Source organism: Silurus aristotelis, assembly GCF_946808225.1.
Source record: "Silurus aristotelis genome assembly, chromosome: 20".
Taxonomy (NCBI): Eukaryota; Metazoa; Chordata; class Actinopteri; order Siluriformes; family Siluridae; genus Silurus; species Silurus aristotelis.
The window spans coordinates 1,194,568-1,214,219 of NC_139593.1; the positions used below are offsets into that span (position 1 = coordinate 1,194,568).

Here is a 19,652-nt window from a genome sequence, read left to right on the forward strand (position 1 = left end):
ACAACTAATTAGCATAAGGAATGAAGATTCTGAGTTCTGAGTGATTTCCTGAAGGTGAAAAACACCAGGATTTTCCTCACCAGGGGAGAAAACTACTGCAAACAGACCCACTTTATTTTATATTTCTGAAACATTGAGTTAAATGAGCGTGTTTTTATGATTAGCATGAACTCCAGCACGTCAATCACAGAGCTGTTGCTAAACTCTGGAACATTTTCATTAGTAAACATTAGATTTCTCAGAGAACTCAATCCTAAAATTAAAGTCTGTACAAAAATATAGTTTTTTGAATAGATAATAAAACACTGGCTTTAGCATGTAATGCTCACATTTTTTTTTTTGCAGGTTGTCACGGTAACACTAATAAGCACCAGTGTTAATTGTCTCCTGTAAATTAACACTATATAAAAAAAGCAACAACAACAACAACAACAAACATACAAAAAAAATAAAACCGTGTTTTCACTTCCTTTTATTTGAAACATCCTCACACTCATCGCGTTAAACTAGCAAGAGAAATCAAGCTAGCAGGAAACATCTACAAAATTCACAGCCCTTGGTAGCGCTATAAGACTCTAATCAGTGGTGGTGTCCAGGATGATAGTGAACATAGATGTTCCTCAGGTGTTCCTCGGAGTGAATGAAGAGCGGAGTGAAGAAAAAGAATTCCGAGTCACCACAAACAAACAAAACCAAAAAAAAAACCCCCAACAAAAATAAAAACACGACAAACAATGGAATCACTCATCGAGCCGTCCGGAACGGCGTGAACAGAAACGTGCACTCTGAGAAAAGGCATCGCTCGGTATTCAGGACATCGTGTTGCTCCGGTTTCATTTAAAGACCACACTGTAAACACTTCTCACTTCTGTAACCATTAGCATAAACAAACCAGGGCTAACATTAGCCTGGCCATTAACACCTGTATTAGCGATAACGTGTTATTTTTACATAATTAGTTCGGTATTAACATCATCACGGCTTCGGATCCACAACGGTACCAAATCACAATCGAAGTGTTACAAAGCTGGTCATGTGACATCAAAGTCTCTGCAGCTTTGAAGAACATGTCCAGATTCTACAACAGGAACATCTTGATCATCATACGCAGCTAAACATCATGAATTATTAGTATTCTCTGGTGGTCTGGCGATAAAGAGGTGTCTTTTTGAGAAAAGCATTAGCGGAAAGACTGGGTGTTAGCTAGTGCTAGGTGTTGGATGGGTCAGGATTAGCAGAGCAGGGATGGGTGAATGGTTAGCCATCATAAACTGGTAGATTAAAGCAGGATGAGCTGAACGCTTGGGCGAAAGTGAACACGGATTCATAGTCCACTGTCTTAGTGGCATCTCAATAGCCTGATCTTGAAACAATGAAAACCAGATGACAGATGAAGCACTTCGCTAGGTCAGTTCATTAAAACCTACCAAACTTCTAGGAAATGAAATCATACTGACATAAAGGGGGTGGGGCTACCAGATGTCATTTAAACCAGATTTTCTAAACCAGACACATTAACTTGATTCTGGACCTGGCGCTGGGGGAGTTTAGCTCAATACCACCAGCCAAAAAGTGTGTAAAGTCTAAATCTCATCCTGAGATCAACGGTCAAACGTTCTAACCAGCTAGCATGGTAGTGTGAGAGCAAAGCGGCAAAGGAGTTTATTTATTCTCACACCATTCTGAACAGGAAACTCTGCCGGAATGCCTTTACTTTGTTAAATTGTGCTTCTCTCAAATGAGGTCTACAGAGATCCTTGTTCCCTCTTCAAATCTTCAAATAGAAAACTTCGCTAGTTCTGGGGGGGGGGGTTCAGACTGGCTGAGGGTCAAGGGTTTGATGGAGTCGAGACACGAGACGAGAGAAAGTTTTTTGAAAACACACCACCACGTTAGAAATAAAACCAAAAACACGCAAAAAATAATCATCAGTTCAATAATAAAGAGGAAGCGATTCAGGTTTGATTAAGAGCGAACACAGCTGAAGGAACGTGAGGAAACAAAACAATTCTCCAAAACAATCAAATCCTCTTCACCGCAAAAGGCTACGACAGGCTTACAATGTTAAACACTTCGTTTAGCCCCTGTACAAACTGTAGACATGAATCATCAGACGTAAGCCTCGCAGTGCCTGTGAGATCTGAACAGGTAAATGATTAGACACCAGTCTCAATGTCTGACTGATTTTGGACTCCTAGAGTTTCCTTTTTTGACTAAAGTGTTCCTATAAAGAAGGTTTTTCTGCTTCTAAATGATTGTAAATCTTTGGATAAGGAGAGAAAAACAGGAGGAGGAGGAAAAAGAGAGGAGGGTGAGACGGATCAGATCGGATTAGAGATCAGATCACTTATTAAAGGGGAGAAAATATGATCATTTGATGAAACCGGTGTCCCTCTCGGCTCTGCTCTGGGCCCCTTTTTCTTTAATCAGGATAATTTTTATTTCCTTCTAACGTAACAATTCAGAACCCCCCACACACACACACACGCGACAAACAGACAGACAGACACACACACAGCGAGAGCCCTACTCCTCCTCCTCCCCCTTTTCTTGCATAGACAATCGCTTCTTTAGATGTCTCGGAAGCAACAGTTGGCGGAATGGATGGATAAAGGGGGTGGAGTATAACAGTCCAGGCTCCTCCCCCCAGAGTCTCATCATCACAAGGCAGGCTCTCGGTGTCTCTCACGGCCGTTGGATGTCTTCTTCACCTTGGAGATGCCCTCCAACACCCCCGACTCAGTCACACTGTGGACACACAGAGAGCGTTTCTACATTTACAGAAGGAGTCTCCAGTTTCAGAGCTTTGTAACAGTCAGTTTTGGGTCATCTTCAGGACAGAAGATCATGGAGCTCAGTGTAAAGGTTAAATTAATTGTCATGTTCTGTGCGTTTTCATAGAGATGGTATGAAGTCCATAACGGAGAACTAAAAGAGCGATCTGGATTGAGGGAATCTTGGAGAACGTTGAGAAACTGCTAGAGCTAGGAAGAAGAATTTAATTAGAGAATGTACGTATGGAGATGTAAAAGCCTAAAGAACCAGTAGACACTGAAGGAGAGGAACCAGGAAAATGAATGGAAACTATGGAAAAGAGCTGTGTACGGTGTGTGTGCGTGTGTGTGTGTGTGTCTTACACTTCGTCCATCTCCAGGTCCTCCTCGTCCTGGGGCAGCTGCAGGTAGGGGTTATTAGATGCAGGGCGGAACTTAAAGCCCGTTAACACGAAGAACACCAGGGTGGACACCTCTATCAGGAACTGCAGGGAGGACACACACACACACACACACACACACACACACACACACACACACACACACACACACACACACACACACACACAGAGGATAAGGATTTGCCTACTTTCCAGATATAGAAACAGGAATTGATAACGTCATGAAAAGGGGCGGGGCAATCACACCTCTTGGCACCATTGCCACTGGAAGGGTACAGTGACCTTCAGCAGGATGGCGATGATCCTCGTGAAGTAGATATAACATACGATCTACACACACACACACACACACACACACACACACACACACACACACACACACACACACACACACACACACTTAAAAACTGAAATACCTTTAAGCGTTTTATTTATTAACAATGAAACAACAAAAACTCTCACCATCACGTAGTAATGCCTAAAGAGCTTCAGCTTCTCCAGATTCATAGCAGCTACAGGACACACACACACACACACACACACACACACACACACACACACACACACACACACACTTAAAATCTGAGATCCCACACAAAGACTTTGGTCAGATTTGATGTAATAAATGACACACACCTTTGCCGTCTGTAGTAGAGGCTTCCTGCAGGTGTCGAATTGACCTGAAACAAAGTAACACACCATCGTTCAAACAGTGCTACTACACACTTTACAGAAACACACACACACACACACACCAGACAACGGGGAAGAGGATGGCTCCGCAGCAGATGAGGTCTACGAGGAACAGGATCTCCCTCCAAAGTGCGTACTCACTCGAGCCTTCCTCCGTCTCCTCGATGATGATGTACGCCACGTTAGCCAACACCTGTGCATCAATCAATTAGCCAATTAATCAAACAAATCAATGTGTCATTCAATCTATTAAATCAATTAATAACCCAAAAGGCTCAATAATAATCAGCAAAGCAAAAACAGTGACTATTTAACCAAAATCACCCACTCACCACACCACCAATCAATCAATCAATCAATCAGCGTGTGCAATTTATTCATTAATCAATAAACCAACAGAATCAATTCACCAACTACAAAAGAACATTAATAATGAATTACCCAATTAATTATTTATTAATAAATCAATTTAAACTGATCATAAATCAATGACTCAACAAACCAATCAATAAACTGAATAAACAATATTATAATAATTAATAATAATCTTCAACAACCAATAAAAAAATCTAAACAAACTAAACCATCAGCCACTTACCCACACAATCCATTAATTATTTATCCCATTTGCTAATCAATTTAGCATTTTATCCATTAATCAATCAAAACTAATCATTAACCAATCAGCCAGAAAAATAAGACTATCAAAGAATGAACCAAACACCGCCACACCCAATCAATCTCTTACACAACCAGCCAGTTAATCAACTAATAACCAATTCAATCAAATCAAATAATCAGTTTTATGGTACACAGGAGGAGCAAAAACCAACCATCCAATCAAAACGCAACAAATCACCACCACCCCCACCCCCATACCTGAAGAGGGATGACAATCATGAAGATCTTCTTCTCCTTGTCAGAGAGAATGTACTTGATGAAAGCGAAGCCGGTTCCTATTAGAGCCAGAGTAATGAACAGCAGCGCTCCCTTCAGGCTGCACACACACATTACACACAGAATTAACCTATAACAAGGACTCTCTCTCTCACACACACACACACACACACACACACACACACACACACACTTACAGGTGAGTGATGTAGTACATTACAGCCCAGCCTTCGATAGGATGCCCCTCCATGTTGATGAAGTGATAATTAATCTAAACAATAAACACATTTAACAAATAAGGCATTACAGAATTTAAAGAAAATTAAATTCAAACATAAAATCTGATAATCTAATTAGAGGTCGATTGATTTATCGTTTTTGTCGATTATTCTGCACTGATAATTGAGTGATGGAACTATTGGCAAAAATCCATAGTAATAGTTTTTCCGGGTTGTGTTATACGGTGCAAGAGCGGCCCCTAGAGGTGATTCACTGATGCCATGTGCTGGTCATTTTGGATGTAACTGGGTTTTTTGTTATTTATTTTTATTTAAAGTTTTACTTCATGTTTCAGTTTAAATGCATCTTTTTTTGCTCAATATTTTATTAATATAATTAAAACACATTTATATCATCATGATTCAGTAGTGTTTTTTAACATATTGTTTTTGTGTAATAAAGTTCAGTAATATTTTACGTGGAGTGTAATAGATTTCTTTTATCCAGTATCCATTTTAGCTACTATCAGTTAACCTCTAAATAAACAATCAAATACTGACACACTGGAAAAATTATTCCATACAACATAAATCAGTACAGTGATGCAGATACTGAGGGTGAGGATGGAGGACATGTTTTAACCAATCAGAGCACAGAGTGATGTCACAATGTGCTGTTTTACTCACACTGTGGAAAACCAAGGACACGGCTTTTGTGTAGGCGAGTGCTGCCATCAGCCAGTGGATCTTAAACACACTGTACCTGGACACACACACACACACACACACACACACACACACACACACACACACACACACACACACACACACACACACACACACACACACACACACAATCAGCATTATAAACAGCTACAGCAATATACATTGTTTTGACTAGTATTATGCTAGTGTGTGTGTGTGTGTGTGTGTGAGCGCATGTGTATACTTGTGTTTGAGCAGCGTTGATGTCCAGATGATGGCTGCTGTGAGGAACAGTGCAGCCATGCTAATGTAGAGCCGCGGTAGAGGAATCTCAGAAGCCGAGAGAAAACCATCTGTGTTCTTCTCCCTGATCTCCACCTAAACACACACAACGGTTGTTTTGTTACAAGGTTTTGTGTAGATGCTGTGTAGATACACTCACGCTGAGGGAGTAGGGGTTGTGTAGATACACTCACACTGAGGGAGTAGGGGTTGTGTAGATGTTGTGTAGATGTTGTGTAGATGCACTCACACTGAGAGAGTAGGGTTTGTGTAGATGTTGTGTAGATGCACTCACACTGAGGGAGTAGGGGTTGTGTAGATGCTGTGTAGATGCACTCACACTGAGGGAGTAGGGGCTGTGTAGATGTTGTGTAGATGCACTTACACTGAGGGAGTAGGGCTTGTGTAGATGTTGTGTAGATGCACTCACAATGAGGGAGTAGGGGCTGTGTAGATGTTGTGTAGATGTGTAGATGCACTCAGATTGAGGGAGTAGGGCTTGTGTAGATGTTGTGTAGATGCACTCACACTGAGGGAGTAGGGGTTGTGTAGATGCTGTGTAGATGCACTCACACTGAGGGAGTAGGGGCTGTGTAGATGTTGTGTAGATGCACTTACACTGAGGGAGTAGGGCTTGTGTAGATGTCGTGTAGATGCACTCACAATGAGGGAGTAATGGCTGTGTAGATGTTGTGTAGATGTGTAGATGCACTCACATTGAGGGAGTAGGGCTTGTGTAGATGTTGTGTAGATGCACTCACACTGAGGGAGTAGGGGCTGTGTAGATGTTGTGTAGATGCACTCACACTGAGGGAGTAGGGCTTGTGTAGATGTTGTGTAGATGCACTCACAATGAGGGAGTAGGGGCTGTGTAGATGTCGTGTAGATGCACTCACAATGAGGGAGTAGGGGCTGTGTAGATGTTGTGTAGATGTGTAGATGCACTCACATTGAGGGAGTAGGGCTTGTGTAGATGTTGTGTAGATGCACTCAAACTGAGGGAGTAGGGGTTGTGTAGATGTTGTGTAAATGCACTCACACTGAGGGAGTAGGGGTTGTGTAGATGTTGTGTAGATGCACTCACACTGAGGGAGACAGGCTTGTGTAGATGTTGTGTAGATGCACTCACACTGAGGGAGACGGGCTTGTGTAGATGTTGTGTAGATGCACTCAAACTGAGGGAGTAGGGCTTGTGTAGATGTTGTGTAGATGTACTCACACTGAGGGAGTAGGGCTTGTGTAGATGTTGTGTAGATGCACTCACACTGAGGAAGTAGGGGTTGTGTAGATGTTGTGTAGATGCACTCACACTGAGGGAGACGGGCTTGTGTAGATGTTGTGTAGATGTTTTGTAGATGCACTCAAACTGAGGGAGTAGGGGTTGTGTAGATGTTGTGTAAATGCACTCACACTGAGGGAGTAGGGGTTGTGTAGATGTTGTGTAGATGCACTCACACTGAGGGAGACGGGCTTGTGTAGATGTTGTGTAGATGCACTCACACTGAGGGAGACGGGCTTGTGTAGATGTTGTGTAGATGCACTCAAAATGAGGGAGTAGGGGCTGTGTAGATGTTGTGTAGATACACTTACACTGAGGGAGTAGGGCTTGTGTAGATGTTGTGTAGATGCACTCAAACTGAGGGAGTAGGGCTTGTGTAGATGTGTAGATGCACTCACACTGAGGGAGTAGGGGCTGTGTAGATGTTGTGTAGATGCACTCACACTGAAGGAGTAGGGCTTGTGTAGATGTTGTGTAGATACACTCACACTGAGGAAGTAGGGGTTGTGTAGATGTTGTGTAGATACACTCAAACTGAGGGAGTAGGGGTTGTGTAGTTGTTGTGTAGATACACTCACACTGAGGAAGTAGGGGTTGTGTAGATGTTGTGTAGATGCACTCATGCTGAGGGAGTAGGGGTTGTGTAGATGTGTAGATGTTGTGTAGATGCACTCACTCACGCTGAGGATGTAGTGGTTGTGTAGATGTTGTGTAGATGCACTCACACTGAGGGAGTAGATGTTGTGTAGATGCGCTCATACTGAGGGAGTAGATGTTGTGCAGATGTTGTGTACATGCACTCACACTGACAGAGTAGGGATTGTGTAGATGCTGTGTAGATGTTGTGTAGATGCACTCATGCTGAGGGAGTAGGGGTTGTGTAGATGCTGTGTAGATGTTGTGTAGATGCACTCACACTGAGGGAGTAGGGTTTGTGTAGATGTTGTGTAGATGCACTCACACTGAGGGAGTAGGGCTTGTGTAGATGCTGTGTAGATGCACTCACACTGAGGGAGAAGGGCTTGTGTAGATGTGTAGATGCACTCACACTGAGGGAGTAGGGGCTGTGTAGATGTTGTGTAGATGCACTCACACTGAAGGAGTAGGGCTTGTGTAGATGTTGTGTAGATGCACTCACAATGAGGGAGTAGGGGCTGTGTAGATGTTGTGTAGATGTGTAGATGTTGTGTAGATGCACTCACACAGAGGGAGTAGGGCTTGTGTAGATGTTGTGTAGATGCACTCACACTGAGGGAGTAGGGGCTGTGTAGATGTTGTGTAGATGCACTCACACTGTGGGAGACGGGCTTGTGTAGATGCACTAACACTGAGGGAGTAGGGGTTGTGTAGATGTTGTGTAGATGCACTCACACTGAGGGAGTAGGGGCTGTGTAGATGTTGTGTAGATGCACTCACACTGTGGGAGACGGGCTTGTGTAGATGCACTAACACTGAGGGAGTAGGGGTTGTGTAGATGTTGTGTAGATGCACTCACACTAAGGGAGTAGGGGTTGTGTAGATGTTGTGTAGATGTTGTGTAGATGCACTCACACTGAGGGAGTAGGGGCTGTGTAGATGTTGTGTAGATGTACTCACACTGACGGAGTAGGGGCTTGTTTAGATGTTGTGTCGATGCACTCACACTAAGGGGGGGAGGGGTTGTGTAGATGTTGAGTAGATGCACTCACATTGAGGGAGTAGGGCTTGTGTAGATGTTGTGTAGATGCACTCACACTGAGGGAGTAGGGCTTGTGTAGATGTAGTGTAGATGTACTCACACTGAGGGAGTAGGGCTTGTGTAGATGTTGTGTAGATGTACTCACACTGAGGGAGTAGGGGCTGTGTAGATGTTGTGTAGATGCACTCACACTGAGGGAGTAGGGCTTGTGTAGATGTTGTGTATATGTACTCACACTGAGGGAGTAGGGCTTGTGTAGATGTTGTGTAGATTTTGTGTAGATGTACTCACACTGAGGGAGTAGGGCTTGTGTAGATGTTGTGTAGATTTTGTGTAGATGTACTCACACTGAGGGAGTAGGGCTTGTGTAGATGTTGTGTAGATGTATTCACACTGAGGGAGTAGGGCTTGTGTAGATGCTGTGTAGATGCACTCACACTGAGGGAGTAGGGCTTGTGTAGATGTTGTGTAGATTTTGTGTAGATGTGTAGATGCACTCACACTGAGGGAGTAGGGCTTGTGTAGATGTTGTGTAGATGTACTCACACTGAGGGAGTAGGGCTTGTGTAGATGTTGTGTAGATTTTGTGCAGATGTTGTGTAGATGTACTCACACTGAGGGAGTAGGGCTTGTGTAGATGTTGTGTAGATGTGTAGATGCACTCACACTGAGGGAGTAGGGCTTGTGTAAATGTTGTGTAGATGTTGTGTAGATGTACTCACACTGAGAGAGTATGGGTTGTGTAGATGTTGTGTAGATGTTGTGTAGATGTACTCACACTGAGAGAGTATGGGTTGTGTAGATGTTGTTTAAATGCACTCACACTGAGGGAGTAGGGCTTGTGTAGATGTTGTGTAGATTTTGTGTAGATGTTGTGTAGATGTACTCACACTGAGGGAGTAGGGCTTGTGTAGATGTTGTGTAGATGTACTCACACTAAGGGAGTAGGGCTTGTGTAGATGTTGTGTAGATGTACTCACACCGAGGGTGTAGGGCTTGTGTAGATGTACTCACACTGAGGGAGTAGGGCTTGTGTAGATGTTGTGTAGATGTACTAACACTGATTGAGTAGGGCTTGTGTAGATGTTGTGTAGGTGCACTCACACAGAGGGAGTAGGGGTTGTGTAGATGTTGTGTAGATGTACTCACACTGAGGGAGTAGGGCTTGTGTAGATGTTGTGTAGATGTACTCACACTAAGCGAGTAGGGCTTGTGTAGATGTTGTGTAGATGCACTCACTGAGGGAGTAGGGCTTGTGTAGATGTTGTGTAGATGTTGTGTAGATGTACTCACACTGAGGGAGTAGGGCTTGTGTATATGTTGTGTAGATGTACTCACACTGAGGGAGTAGGGCTTGTGTAGATGTTGTGTAGATTTTGTGCAGATGTTGTGTAGATGTACTCACACTGAGGGAGTAGGGCTTGTGTAGATGTTGTGTAGATGTTGTGTAGATGTACTCACACTGAGGGAGTAGGGCTTGTGTAGATGTTGTGTAGATGCTGTGTAGATGTACTCACACTGAGGGAGAAGGGCTTGTGTAGATGTGTAGATTTTGTGTAGATGTGTAGATGCACTCACACTGAGGGAGTAGGGCTTGTGTAGAGCTTGTGTAGATGTTGTGTAGATGTTGTGTAGATGTACTCAGACTGAGAGAGTATGGGTTGTGTAGATGTTGTTTAGATGCACTCACACTGCGGGAGTAGGGCTTGTGTAGATGTTGTGTAGATTTTGTGTAGATGTTGTGTAGATGTACTCACACTGAGGGAGTAGGGCTTGTGTAGATGTTGTGTAGATGTACTCACACTGAGGGAGTAGGGCTTGTGTAGATGTTGTGTAGATGTACTCACACTGAGGGTGTAGGGCTTGTGTAGATGTTGTGTAGATGTACTCACACTGATTGAGTAGGGCTTGTGTAGATGTTGTGTAGGTGCACTCACACAGAGGGAGTAGGGGTTGTGTAGATGTTGTGTAGATGTACTCACACTGAGGGAGTAGGGCTTGTGTAGATGTTGTGTAGATGTACTCACACTAAGCGAGTAGGGCTTGTGTAGATGTTGTGTAGATGCACTCACTGAGGGAGTAGGGCTTGTGTAGATGTTGTGTAGATGTTGTGTAGATGTACTCACACTGAGGGAGTAGGGCTTGTGTATATGTTGTGTAGATGTACTCACACTGAGGGAGTAGGGCTTGTGTAGATGTTGTGTAGATTTTGTGCAGATGTTGTGTAGATGTACTCACACTGAGGGAGTAGGGCTTGTGTAGATGTTGTGTAGATGTTGTGTAGATGTACTCACACTGAGGGAGTAGGGCTTGTGTAGATGTTGTGTAGATGCTGTGTAGATGTACTCACACTGAGGGAGAAGGGCTTGTGTAGATGTGTAGATTTTGTGTAGATGTGTAGATGCACTCACACTGAGGGAGTAGGGCTTGTGTAGAGCTTGTGTAGATGTTGTGTAGATGTACTCAGACTGAGAGAGTATGGGTTGTGTAGATGTTGTTTAGATGCACTCACACTGCGGGAGTAGGGCTTGTGTAGATGTTGTGTAGATTTTGTGTAGATGTTGTGTAGATGTACTCACACTGAGGGAGTAGGGCTTGTGTAGATGTTGTGTAGATGTACTCACACTGAGGGAGTAGGGCTTGTGTAGATGTTGTGTAGATGTACTCACACTGAGGGTGTAGGGCTTGTGTAGATGTTGTGTAGATGTACTCACACTGAGGGAGTAGGGCTTGTGTAGATGTTGTGTAGATGCACTCACAATGAGGGAGTAGGGCTTGTGCAGATGTTGTGTAGATGTACTCACACTGAGGGAGTAGGGCTTGTGCAGATGTTGTGTAGATGTACTCACACTGAGGGAGTAGGGCTTGTGCAGATGTTGTGTAGATGTACTCACACTGAGGGAGTAGGGCTTGTGCAGATGTTGTGTAGATGTACTCACACTGAGGGAGTAGGGCTTGTGCAGATGTTGTGTAGATGTACTCACACTGAGGGAGTAGGGCTTGTGTAGATGTACTCACACTGAGGGAGTAGGGCTTGTGTAGATGTTGTGTAGATGCACTCACACTGAGGGAGTAGGACTTGTGTAGATGTTCTCACACTGAGGGAGTAGGGCTTGTGTAGATGTTGTGTAGATGTACTCACACTGAGGGAGTAGGGCTTGTGTAGATGTTGTGTAGATGTACTTACACTGAGGGAGTAGGGCTTGTGTAGATGTTGTGTAGATGTAATCACACTGAGGGAGCAGGGCTTGTGTAGTTGTTATGTAGATGTGTAGATGTACTCACACTGAGGGAGTAGGGCTTGTGTAGATGTTGTGTAGATGTACTTACACTGAGGGAGTAGGGCTTGTGTAGATGTTGTGTAGATGTAATCACACTGAGGGAGTAGGGCTTGTGTAGATTTTGTGTAGATGTTGTGTAGATGTACTCACACTGAGGAAGTAGGGCTTGTGTAGATGTTGTGTAGATGCACTCACACTGAGGGAGTAGGGCTTGTGTAGATGTTGTGTAGATGTACTCACACTGAGGGAGTAGGGCTTGTGTAGATGTTGTGTAGATGTACTCACACTGAGGGAGTAGGGCTTGTGTAGATTTTGTGTAGATGTTGTGTAGATGTACTCACACTGAGGGAGTAGGGCTTGTGTAGATGTTGTGTAGATGCACTCACACTGAGGGAGTAGGGCTTGTGTAGATGTTGTGTAGATGTAATCACACTGAGGGAGCAGGGCTTGTGTAGATGTTGTGTAGATGTTGTGTAGATGTATTCACACTGAGGGAGTAGGGCTTGTGTAGATGTTGTGTAGATGTACTCACACTGAGGGAATAGGGCTTGTGTAGATGTTGTGTAGATGCACTCACACTGAGGGAGTAGGGCTTGTGTAAATGTTGTGTAGATGTACTCACACTGAGGGAGTAGGGCTTGTGTAGATGTTGTGTAGATGTACTCACGCTGAGGGAGTAGGGCTTGTGTAGATGTTGTGTAGATGTTGTGTAGATGTATTCACACTGAGGGAGTAGGGCTTGTGTAGATGTTGTGTAGATGTACTCACACTGAGGGAGTAGGGCTTGTGTAGATGTTGTGTAGATGTACTCACACTGAGGGAGTAGGGCTTGCGTAGATGTTGTGTAGATGTTGTGTAGATGTACTCACACTGAGGGAGTAGGGCTTGTGTAGATGTTGTGTAGATTTTGTGTAGATGTGTAGATGCACTCACACTGAGGGAGTAGGGCTTGTGTAGATGTTGTGTAGATGTACTCACACTGAGGGAGTAGGGCTTGTGTAGATGTTGTGTAGATTTTGTGCAGATGTTGTGTAGATGTACTCACACTGAGGGAGTAGGGCTTGTGTAGATGTTGTGTAGATGTGTAGATGCACTCACACTGAGGGAGTAGGGCTTGTGTAAATGTTGTGTAGATGTTGTGTAGATGTACTCACACTGAGAGAGTATGGGTTGTGTAGATGTTGTGTAGATGTACTCACACTGAGAGAGTATGGGTTGTGTAGATGTTGTTTAAATGCACTCACACTGAGGGAGTAGGGCTTGTGTAGATGTTGTGTAGATTTTGTGTAGATGTTGTGTAGATGTACTCACACTGAGGGAGTAGGGCTTGTGTAGATGTTGTGTAGATGTACTCACACTAAGGGAGTAGGGCTTGTGTAGATGTTGTGTAGATGTACTCACACCGAGGGTGTAGGGCTTGTGTAGATGTACTCACACTGAGGGAGTAGGGCTTGTGTAGATGTTGTGTAGATGTACTAACACTGATTGAGTAGGGCTTGTGTAGATGTTGTGTAGGTGCACTCACACAGAGGGAGTAGGGGTTGTGTAGATGTTGTGTAGATGTTGTGTAGATGTACTCACACTGAGGGAGTAGGGCTTGTGTAGATGTTGTGTAGATGTACTCACACTAAGCGAGTAGGGCTTGTGTAGATGTTGTGTAGATGCACTCACTGAGGGAGTAGGGCTTGTGTAGATGTTGTGTAGATGTTGTGTAGATGTACTCACACTGAGGGAGTAGGGCTTGTGTATATGTTGTGTAGATGTACTCACACTGAGGGAGTAGGGCTTGTGTAGATGTTGTGTAGATTTTGTGCAGATGTTGTGTAGATGTACTCACACTGAGGGAGTAGGGCTTGTGTAGATGTTGTGTAGATGTACTCACACTGAGGGAGTAGGGCTTGTGTAGATGTTGTGTAGATGCTGTGTAGATGTACTCACACTGAGGGAGAAGGGCTTGTGTAGATGTGTAGATTTTGTGTAGATGTGTAGATGCACTCACACTGAGGGAGTAGGGCTTGTGTAGAGCTTGTGTAGATGTTGTGTAGATGTTGTGTAGATGTACTCAGACTGAGAGAGTATGGGTTGTGTAGATGTTGTTTAGATGCACTCACACTGCGGGAGTAGGGCTTGTGTAGATGTTGTGTAGATTTTGTGTAGATGTTGTGTAGATGTACTCACACTGAGGGAGTAGGGCTTGTGTAGATGTTGTGTAGATGTACTCACACTGAGGGAGTAGGGCTTGTGTAGATGTTGTGTAGATGTACTCACACTGAGGGAGTAGGGCTTGTGTAGATGTTGTGTAGATGTACTCACACTGAGGGAGTAGGGCTTGTGCAGATGTTGTGTAGATGTACTCACACTGAGGGAGTAGGGCTTGTGCAGATGTTGTGTAGATGTACTCACACTGAGGGAGTAGGGCTTGTGCAGATGTTGTGTAGATGTACTCACACTGAGGGAGTAGGGCTTGTGCAGATGTTGTGTAGATGTACTCACACTGAGGGAGTAGGGCTTGTGTAGATGTTGTGTAGATGTACTCACACTGAGGGAGTAGGGCTTGTGTAGATGTTGTGTAGATGCACTCACACTGAGGGAGTAGGGCTTGTGTAGATGTTGTGTAAATGTACTCACGCTGAGGGAGTAGGGCTTGTGTAGATGTTGTGTAGATGTTGTGTAGATGTATTCACACTGAGGGAGTAGGGCTTGTGTAGATGTTGTGTAGATGTACTCACACTGAGGGAGTAGGGCTTGTGTAGATGTTGTGTAGATGTACTCACACTGAGGGAGTAGGGCTTGCGTAGATGTTGTGTAGATGTACTCACACTGAGGGAGTAGGGCTTGTGTAGATGTTGTGTAGATGTACTCACACTGAGGGAGTAGGGCTTGTGTAGATGTTGTGTAGATGTACTCACACTGAGGGAGTAGGGCTTGTGTAGATGTTGTGTAGATGCACTCACACTGAGGGAGTAGGGCTTGTGTAGATGTTGTGTAGATGCACTCACACTGAGGGAGTAGGGCTTGTGTAGATGTTGTGTAGATGTACTCACACTGAGGGAGTAGGGCTTGTGTAGATGTTGTGTAGATGTACTCACACTGAGGGAGTAGGGCTTGTGTAGATGTTGTGTAGATGTTATGTAGATGTGTAGATGTACTCACACTGAGGGAGTAGGGCTTGTGTAGATGTTGTGTAGATGTACTCACACTGAGGGAGTAGGGCTTGTGTAGATGTTGTGTAGATGTACTTACACTGAGGGAGTAGGGCTTGTGTAGATGTTGTGTAGATGTAATCACACTGAGGGAGTAGGGCTTGTGTAGATTTTGTGTAGATGTTGTGTAGATGTACTCACACTGAGGGAGTAGGGCTTGTGTAGATGTTGTGTAGATGCACTCACACTGAGGGAGTAGGGCTTGTGTAGATGTTGTGTAGATGTACTCACACTGAGGGAGTAGGGCTTGTGTAGATGTTGTGTAGATGTACTCACACTGAGGGAGTAGGGCTTGTGTAGATTTTGTGTAGATGTTGTGTAGATGTACTCACACTGAGGGAGTAGGGCTTGTGTAGATGTTGTGTAGATGCACTCACACTGAGGGAGTAGGGCTTGTGTAGATGTTGTGTAGATGTAATCACACTGAGGGAGCAGGGCTTGTGTAGATGTTGTGTAGATGTTGTGTAGATGTATTCACACTGAGGGAGTAGGGCTTGTGTAGATGTTGTGTAGATGTTGTGTAGATGTACTCACACTGAGGGAGTAGGGCTTGTGTAGATGTTGTGTAGATGCACTCACACTGAGGGAGTAGGGCTTGTGTAGATGTTGTGTAAATGTACTCACGCTGAGGGAGTAGGGCTTGTGTAGATGTTGTGTAGATGTTGTGTAGATGTATTCACACTGAGGGAGTAGGGCTTGTGTAGATGTTGTGTAGATGTACTCACACTGAGGGAGTAGGGCTTGTGTAGATGTTGTGTAGATGTACTCACACTGAGGGAGTAGGGCTTGCGTAGATGTTGTGTAGATGTTGTGTAGATGTACTCACACTGAGGGAGTAGGGCTTGTGTAGATGTTGTGTAGATGTACTCACACTGAGGGAGTAGGGCTTGTGTAGATGTTGTGTAGATGCACTCACACTGAGGGAGTAGGGCTTGTGTAGATGTTGTGTAGATGCACTCACACTGAGGGAGTAGGGCTTGTGTAGATGTTGTGTAGATGTACTCACACTGAGGGAGTAGGGCTTGTGTAGATGTTGTGTAGATGTACTCACACTGAGGGAGTAGGGCTTGTGTAGATGTTGTGTAGATGTTATGTAGATGTGTAGATGTACTCACACTGAGGGAGTAGGGCTTGTGTAGATGTTGTGTAGATGTACTCACACTGAGGGAGTAGGGCTTGTGTAGATGTTGTGTAGATGTACTTACACTGAGGGAGTAGGGCTTGTGTAGATGTTGTGTAGATGTAATCACACTGAGGGAGTAGGGCTTGTGTAGATTTTGTGTAGATGTTGTGTAGATGTACTCACACTGAGGGAGTAGGGCTTGTGTAGATGTTGTGTAGATGCACTCACACTGAGGGAGTAGGGCTTGTGTAGATGTTGTGTAGATGTACTCACACTGAGGGAGTAGGGCTTGTGTAGATGTTGTGTAGATGTACTCACACTGAGGGAGTAGGGCTTGTGTAGATTTTGTGTAGATGTTGTGTAGATGTACTCACACTGAGGGAGTAGGGCTTGTGTAGATGTTGTGTAGATGCACTCACACTGAGGGAGTAGGGCTTGTGTAGATGTTGTGTAGATGTAATCACACTGAGGGAGCAGGGCTTGTGTAGATGTTGTGTAGATGTTGTGTAGATGTATTCACACTGAGGGAGTAGGGCTTGTGTAGATGTTGTGTAGATGTTGTGTAGATGTACTCACACTGAGGGAGTAGGGCTTGTGTAGATGTTGTGTAGATGCACTCACACTGAGGGAGTAGGGCTTGTGTAGATGTTGTGTAAATGTACTCACGCTGAGGGAGTAGGGCTTGTGTAGATGTTGTGTAGATGTTGTGTAGATGTATTCACACTGAGGGAGTAGGGCTTGTGTAGATGTTGTGTAGATGTACTCACACTGAGGGAGTAGGGCTTGTGTAGATGTTGTGTAGATGTACTCACACTGAGGGAGTAGGGCTTGCGTAGATGTTGTGTAGATGTACTCACACTGAGGGAGTAGGGCTTGTGTAGATGTTGTGTAGATGTACTCACACTGAGGGAGTAGGGCTTGTGTAGATGTTGTGTAGATGCACTCACACTGAGGGAGTAGGGCTTGTGTAGATGTTGTGTAGATGCACTCACACTGAGGGAGTAGGGCTTGTGTAGATGTTGTGTAGATGTACTCACACTGAGGGAGTAGGGCTTGTGTAGATGTTGTGTAGATGTACTCACACTGAGGGAGTAGGGCTTGTGTAGATGTTGTGTAGATGTTGTGTAGATGTACTCACACTGAGGGAGTAGGGCTTGTGTAGATGTTGTGTAGATGTACTCACACTGAGGGAGTAGGGCTTGTGTAGATGTTGTGTAGATGTACTCACACTGAGGGAGTAGGGCTTGTGTAGATGTTGTGTAGATGCACTCACACTGAGGGAGTAGGGCTTGTGTAGATGTTGTGTAGATGTACTCACACTGAGGGAGTAGGGCTTGTGTAGATGTTGTGTAGATGTACTCACACTGAGGGAGTAGGGCTTGTGTAGATGTTGTGTAGATGTACTCACACTGAGGGAGTAGGGCTTGTGTAGATTGTAGACTCACACTGAGGGAGTAGGGCTTGTGTAGATGTTGTGTAGATGTACTCACACTGAGGGAGTAGGGCTTGTGTAGATGTTGTGTAGATGTACTCACACTGAGGGAGTAGGGCTTGTGTAGATGTTGTGTAGATGTACTCACACTGAGGGAGTAGGGCTTGTGTAGATGTTGTGTAGATGTACTCACACTGAGGGAGTAGGGCTTGTGTAGATGTTGTGTAGATGCACTCACACTGAGGGAGTAGGGCTTGTGTAGATGTTGTGTAGATGCACTCACACTGAGGGAGTAGGGCTTGTGTAGATGTTGTGTAGATGCACTCACACTGAGGGAGTAGGGCTTGTGTAGATGTTGTGTAGATGCACTCACACTGAGGGAGTAGGGCTTGTGTAGATGTTGTGTAGATGCACTCACACTGAGGGAGTAGGGCTTGTGTAGATGTTGTGTAGATGCACTCACACTGAGGGAGTAGGGCTTGTGTAGATGTTGTGTAGATGTACTCACACTGAGGGAGTAGGGCTTGTGTAGATGTTGTGTAGATGCACTCACACTGAGGGAGTAGGGCTTGTGTAGATGTTGTGTAGATGTACTCACACTGAGGGAGTAGGGCTTGTGTAGATGTTGTGTAGATGTACTCACACTGAGGGAGTAGGGCTTGTGTAGATGTTGTGTAGATGTACTCACACTGAGGGAGTAGGGCTTGTGTAGATGTTGTGTAGATGTACTCACACTGAGGGAGTAGGGCTTGTGTAGATGTTGTGTAGATGTACTCACACTGAGGGAGTAGGGCTTGTGTAGATGTTGTGTAGATGTACTCACACTGAGGGAGTAGGGCTTGTGTAGATGTTGTGTAGATGTACTCACACTGAGGGAGTAGGGCTTGTGTAGATGTTGTGTAGATGTACTCACACTGAGGGAGTAGGGCTTGTGTAGATGTTGTGTAGATGTACTCACACTGAGGGAGTAGGGCTTGTGTAGATGTTGTGTAGATGTACTCACACTGAGGGAGTAGGGCTTGTGTAGATGTTGTGTAGATGTACTCACACTGAGGGAGTAGGGCTTGTGTAGATGTTGTGTAGATGTACTCACACTGAGGGAGTAGGGCTTGTGTAGATGTTGTGTAGATGTACTCACACTGAGGGAGTAGGGCTTGTGTAGATGTTGTGTAGATGTACTCACACTGAGGGAGTAGGGCTTGTGTAGATGTTGTGTAGATGTACTCACACTGAGGGAGTAGGGCTTGTGTAGATGTTGTGTAGATGTACTCACACTGAGGGAGTAGGGCTTGTGTAGATGTTGTGTAGATGTACTCACACTGAGGGAGTAGGGCTTGTGTAGATGTTGTGTAGATGTACTCACACTGAGGGAGTAGGGCTTGTGTAGATGTTGTGTAGATGTACTCACACTGAGGGAGTAGGGCTTGTGTAGATGTTGTGTAGATGTACTCACACTGAGGGAGTAGGGCTTGTGTAGATGTTGTGTAGATGTACTCACACTGAGGGAGTAGGGCTTGTGTAGATGTTGTGTAGATGTACTCACACTGAGGGAGTAGGGCTTGTGTAGATGTTGTGTAGATGTACTCACACTGAGGGAGTAGGGCTTGTGTAGATGTTGTGTAGATGTACTCACACTGAGGGAGTAGGGCTTGTGTAGATGTTGTGTAGATGTACTCACACTGAGGG

At 44.6% G+C, this 19,652-nt stretch overlaps 1 protein-coding gene across 1 annotated transcript in view; it reads right to left on the reverse strand.

The window, feature by feature from the left end:
- Positions 1-456: 456 nt before the first annotated feature.
- gpr108 (G protein-coupled receptor 108) overlaps positions 457-19,652 on the reverse strand; it is a gene marked incomplete at its 5' end in the record, with an annotated part of 26,274 nt that continues 7,078 nt past the window's right edge. The window contains 11 exons of the mRNA XM_083522099.1: positions 457-2,748; positions 3,138-3,259; positions 3,422-3,505; positions 3,638-3,687; positions 3,812-3,855; positions 3,931-4,061; positions 4,748-4,865; positions 4,963-5,036; positions 5,671-5,746; positions 5,933-6,066; positions 6,165-6,311. Of these exons, the coding sequence (XP_083378225.1) occupies positions 2,661-2,748; positions 3,138-3,259; positions 3,422-3,505; positions 3,638-3,687; positions 3,812-3,855; positions 3,931-4,061; positions 4,748-4,865; positions 4,963-5,036; positions 5,671-5,746; positions 5,933-6,066; positions 6,165-6,311 (1,068 nt within the window). The 3' untranslated portion in view covers positions 457-2,660. The remainder of the gene's footprint in view (positions 2,749-3,137; positions 3,260-3,421; positions 3,506-3,637; positions 3,688-3,811; positions 3,856-3,930; positions 4,062-4,747; positions 4,866-4,962; positions 5,037-5,670; positions 5,747-5,932; positions 6,067-6,164; positions 6,312-19,652) is intronic.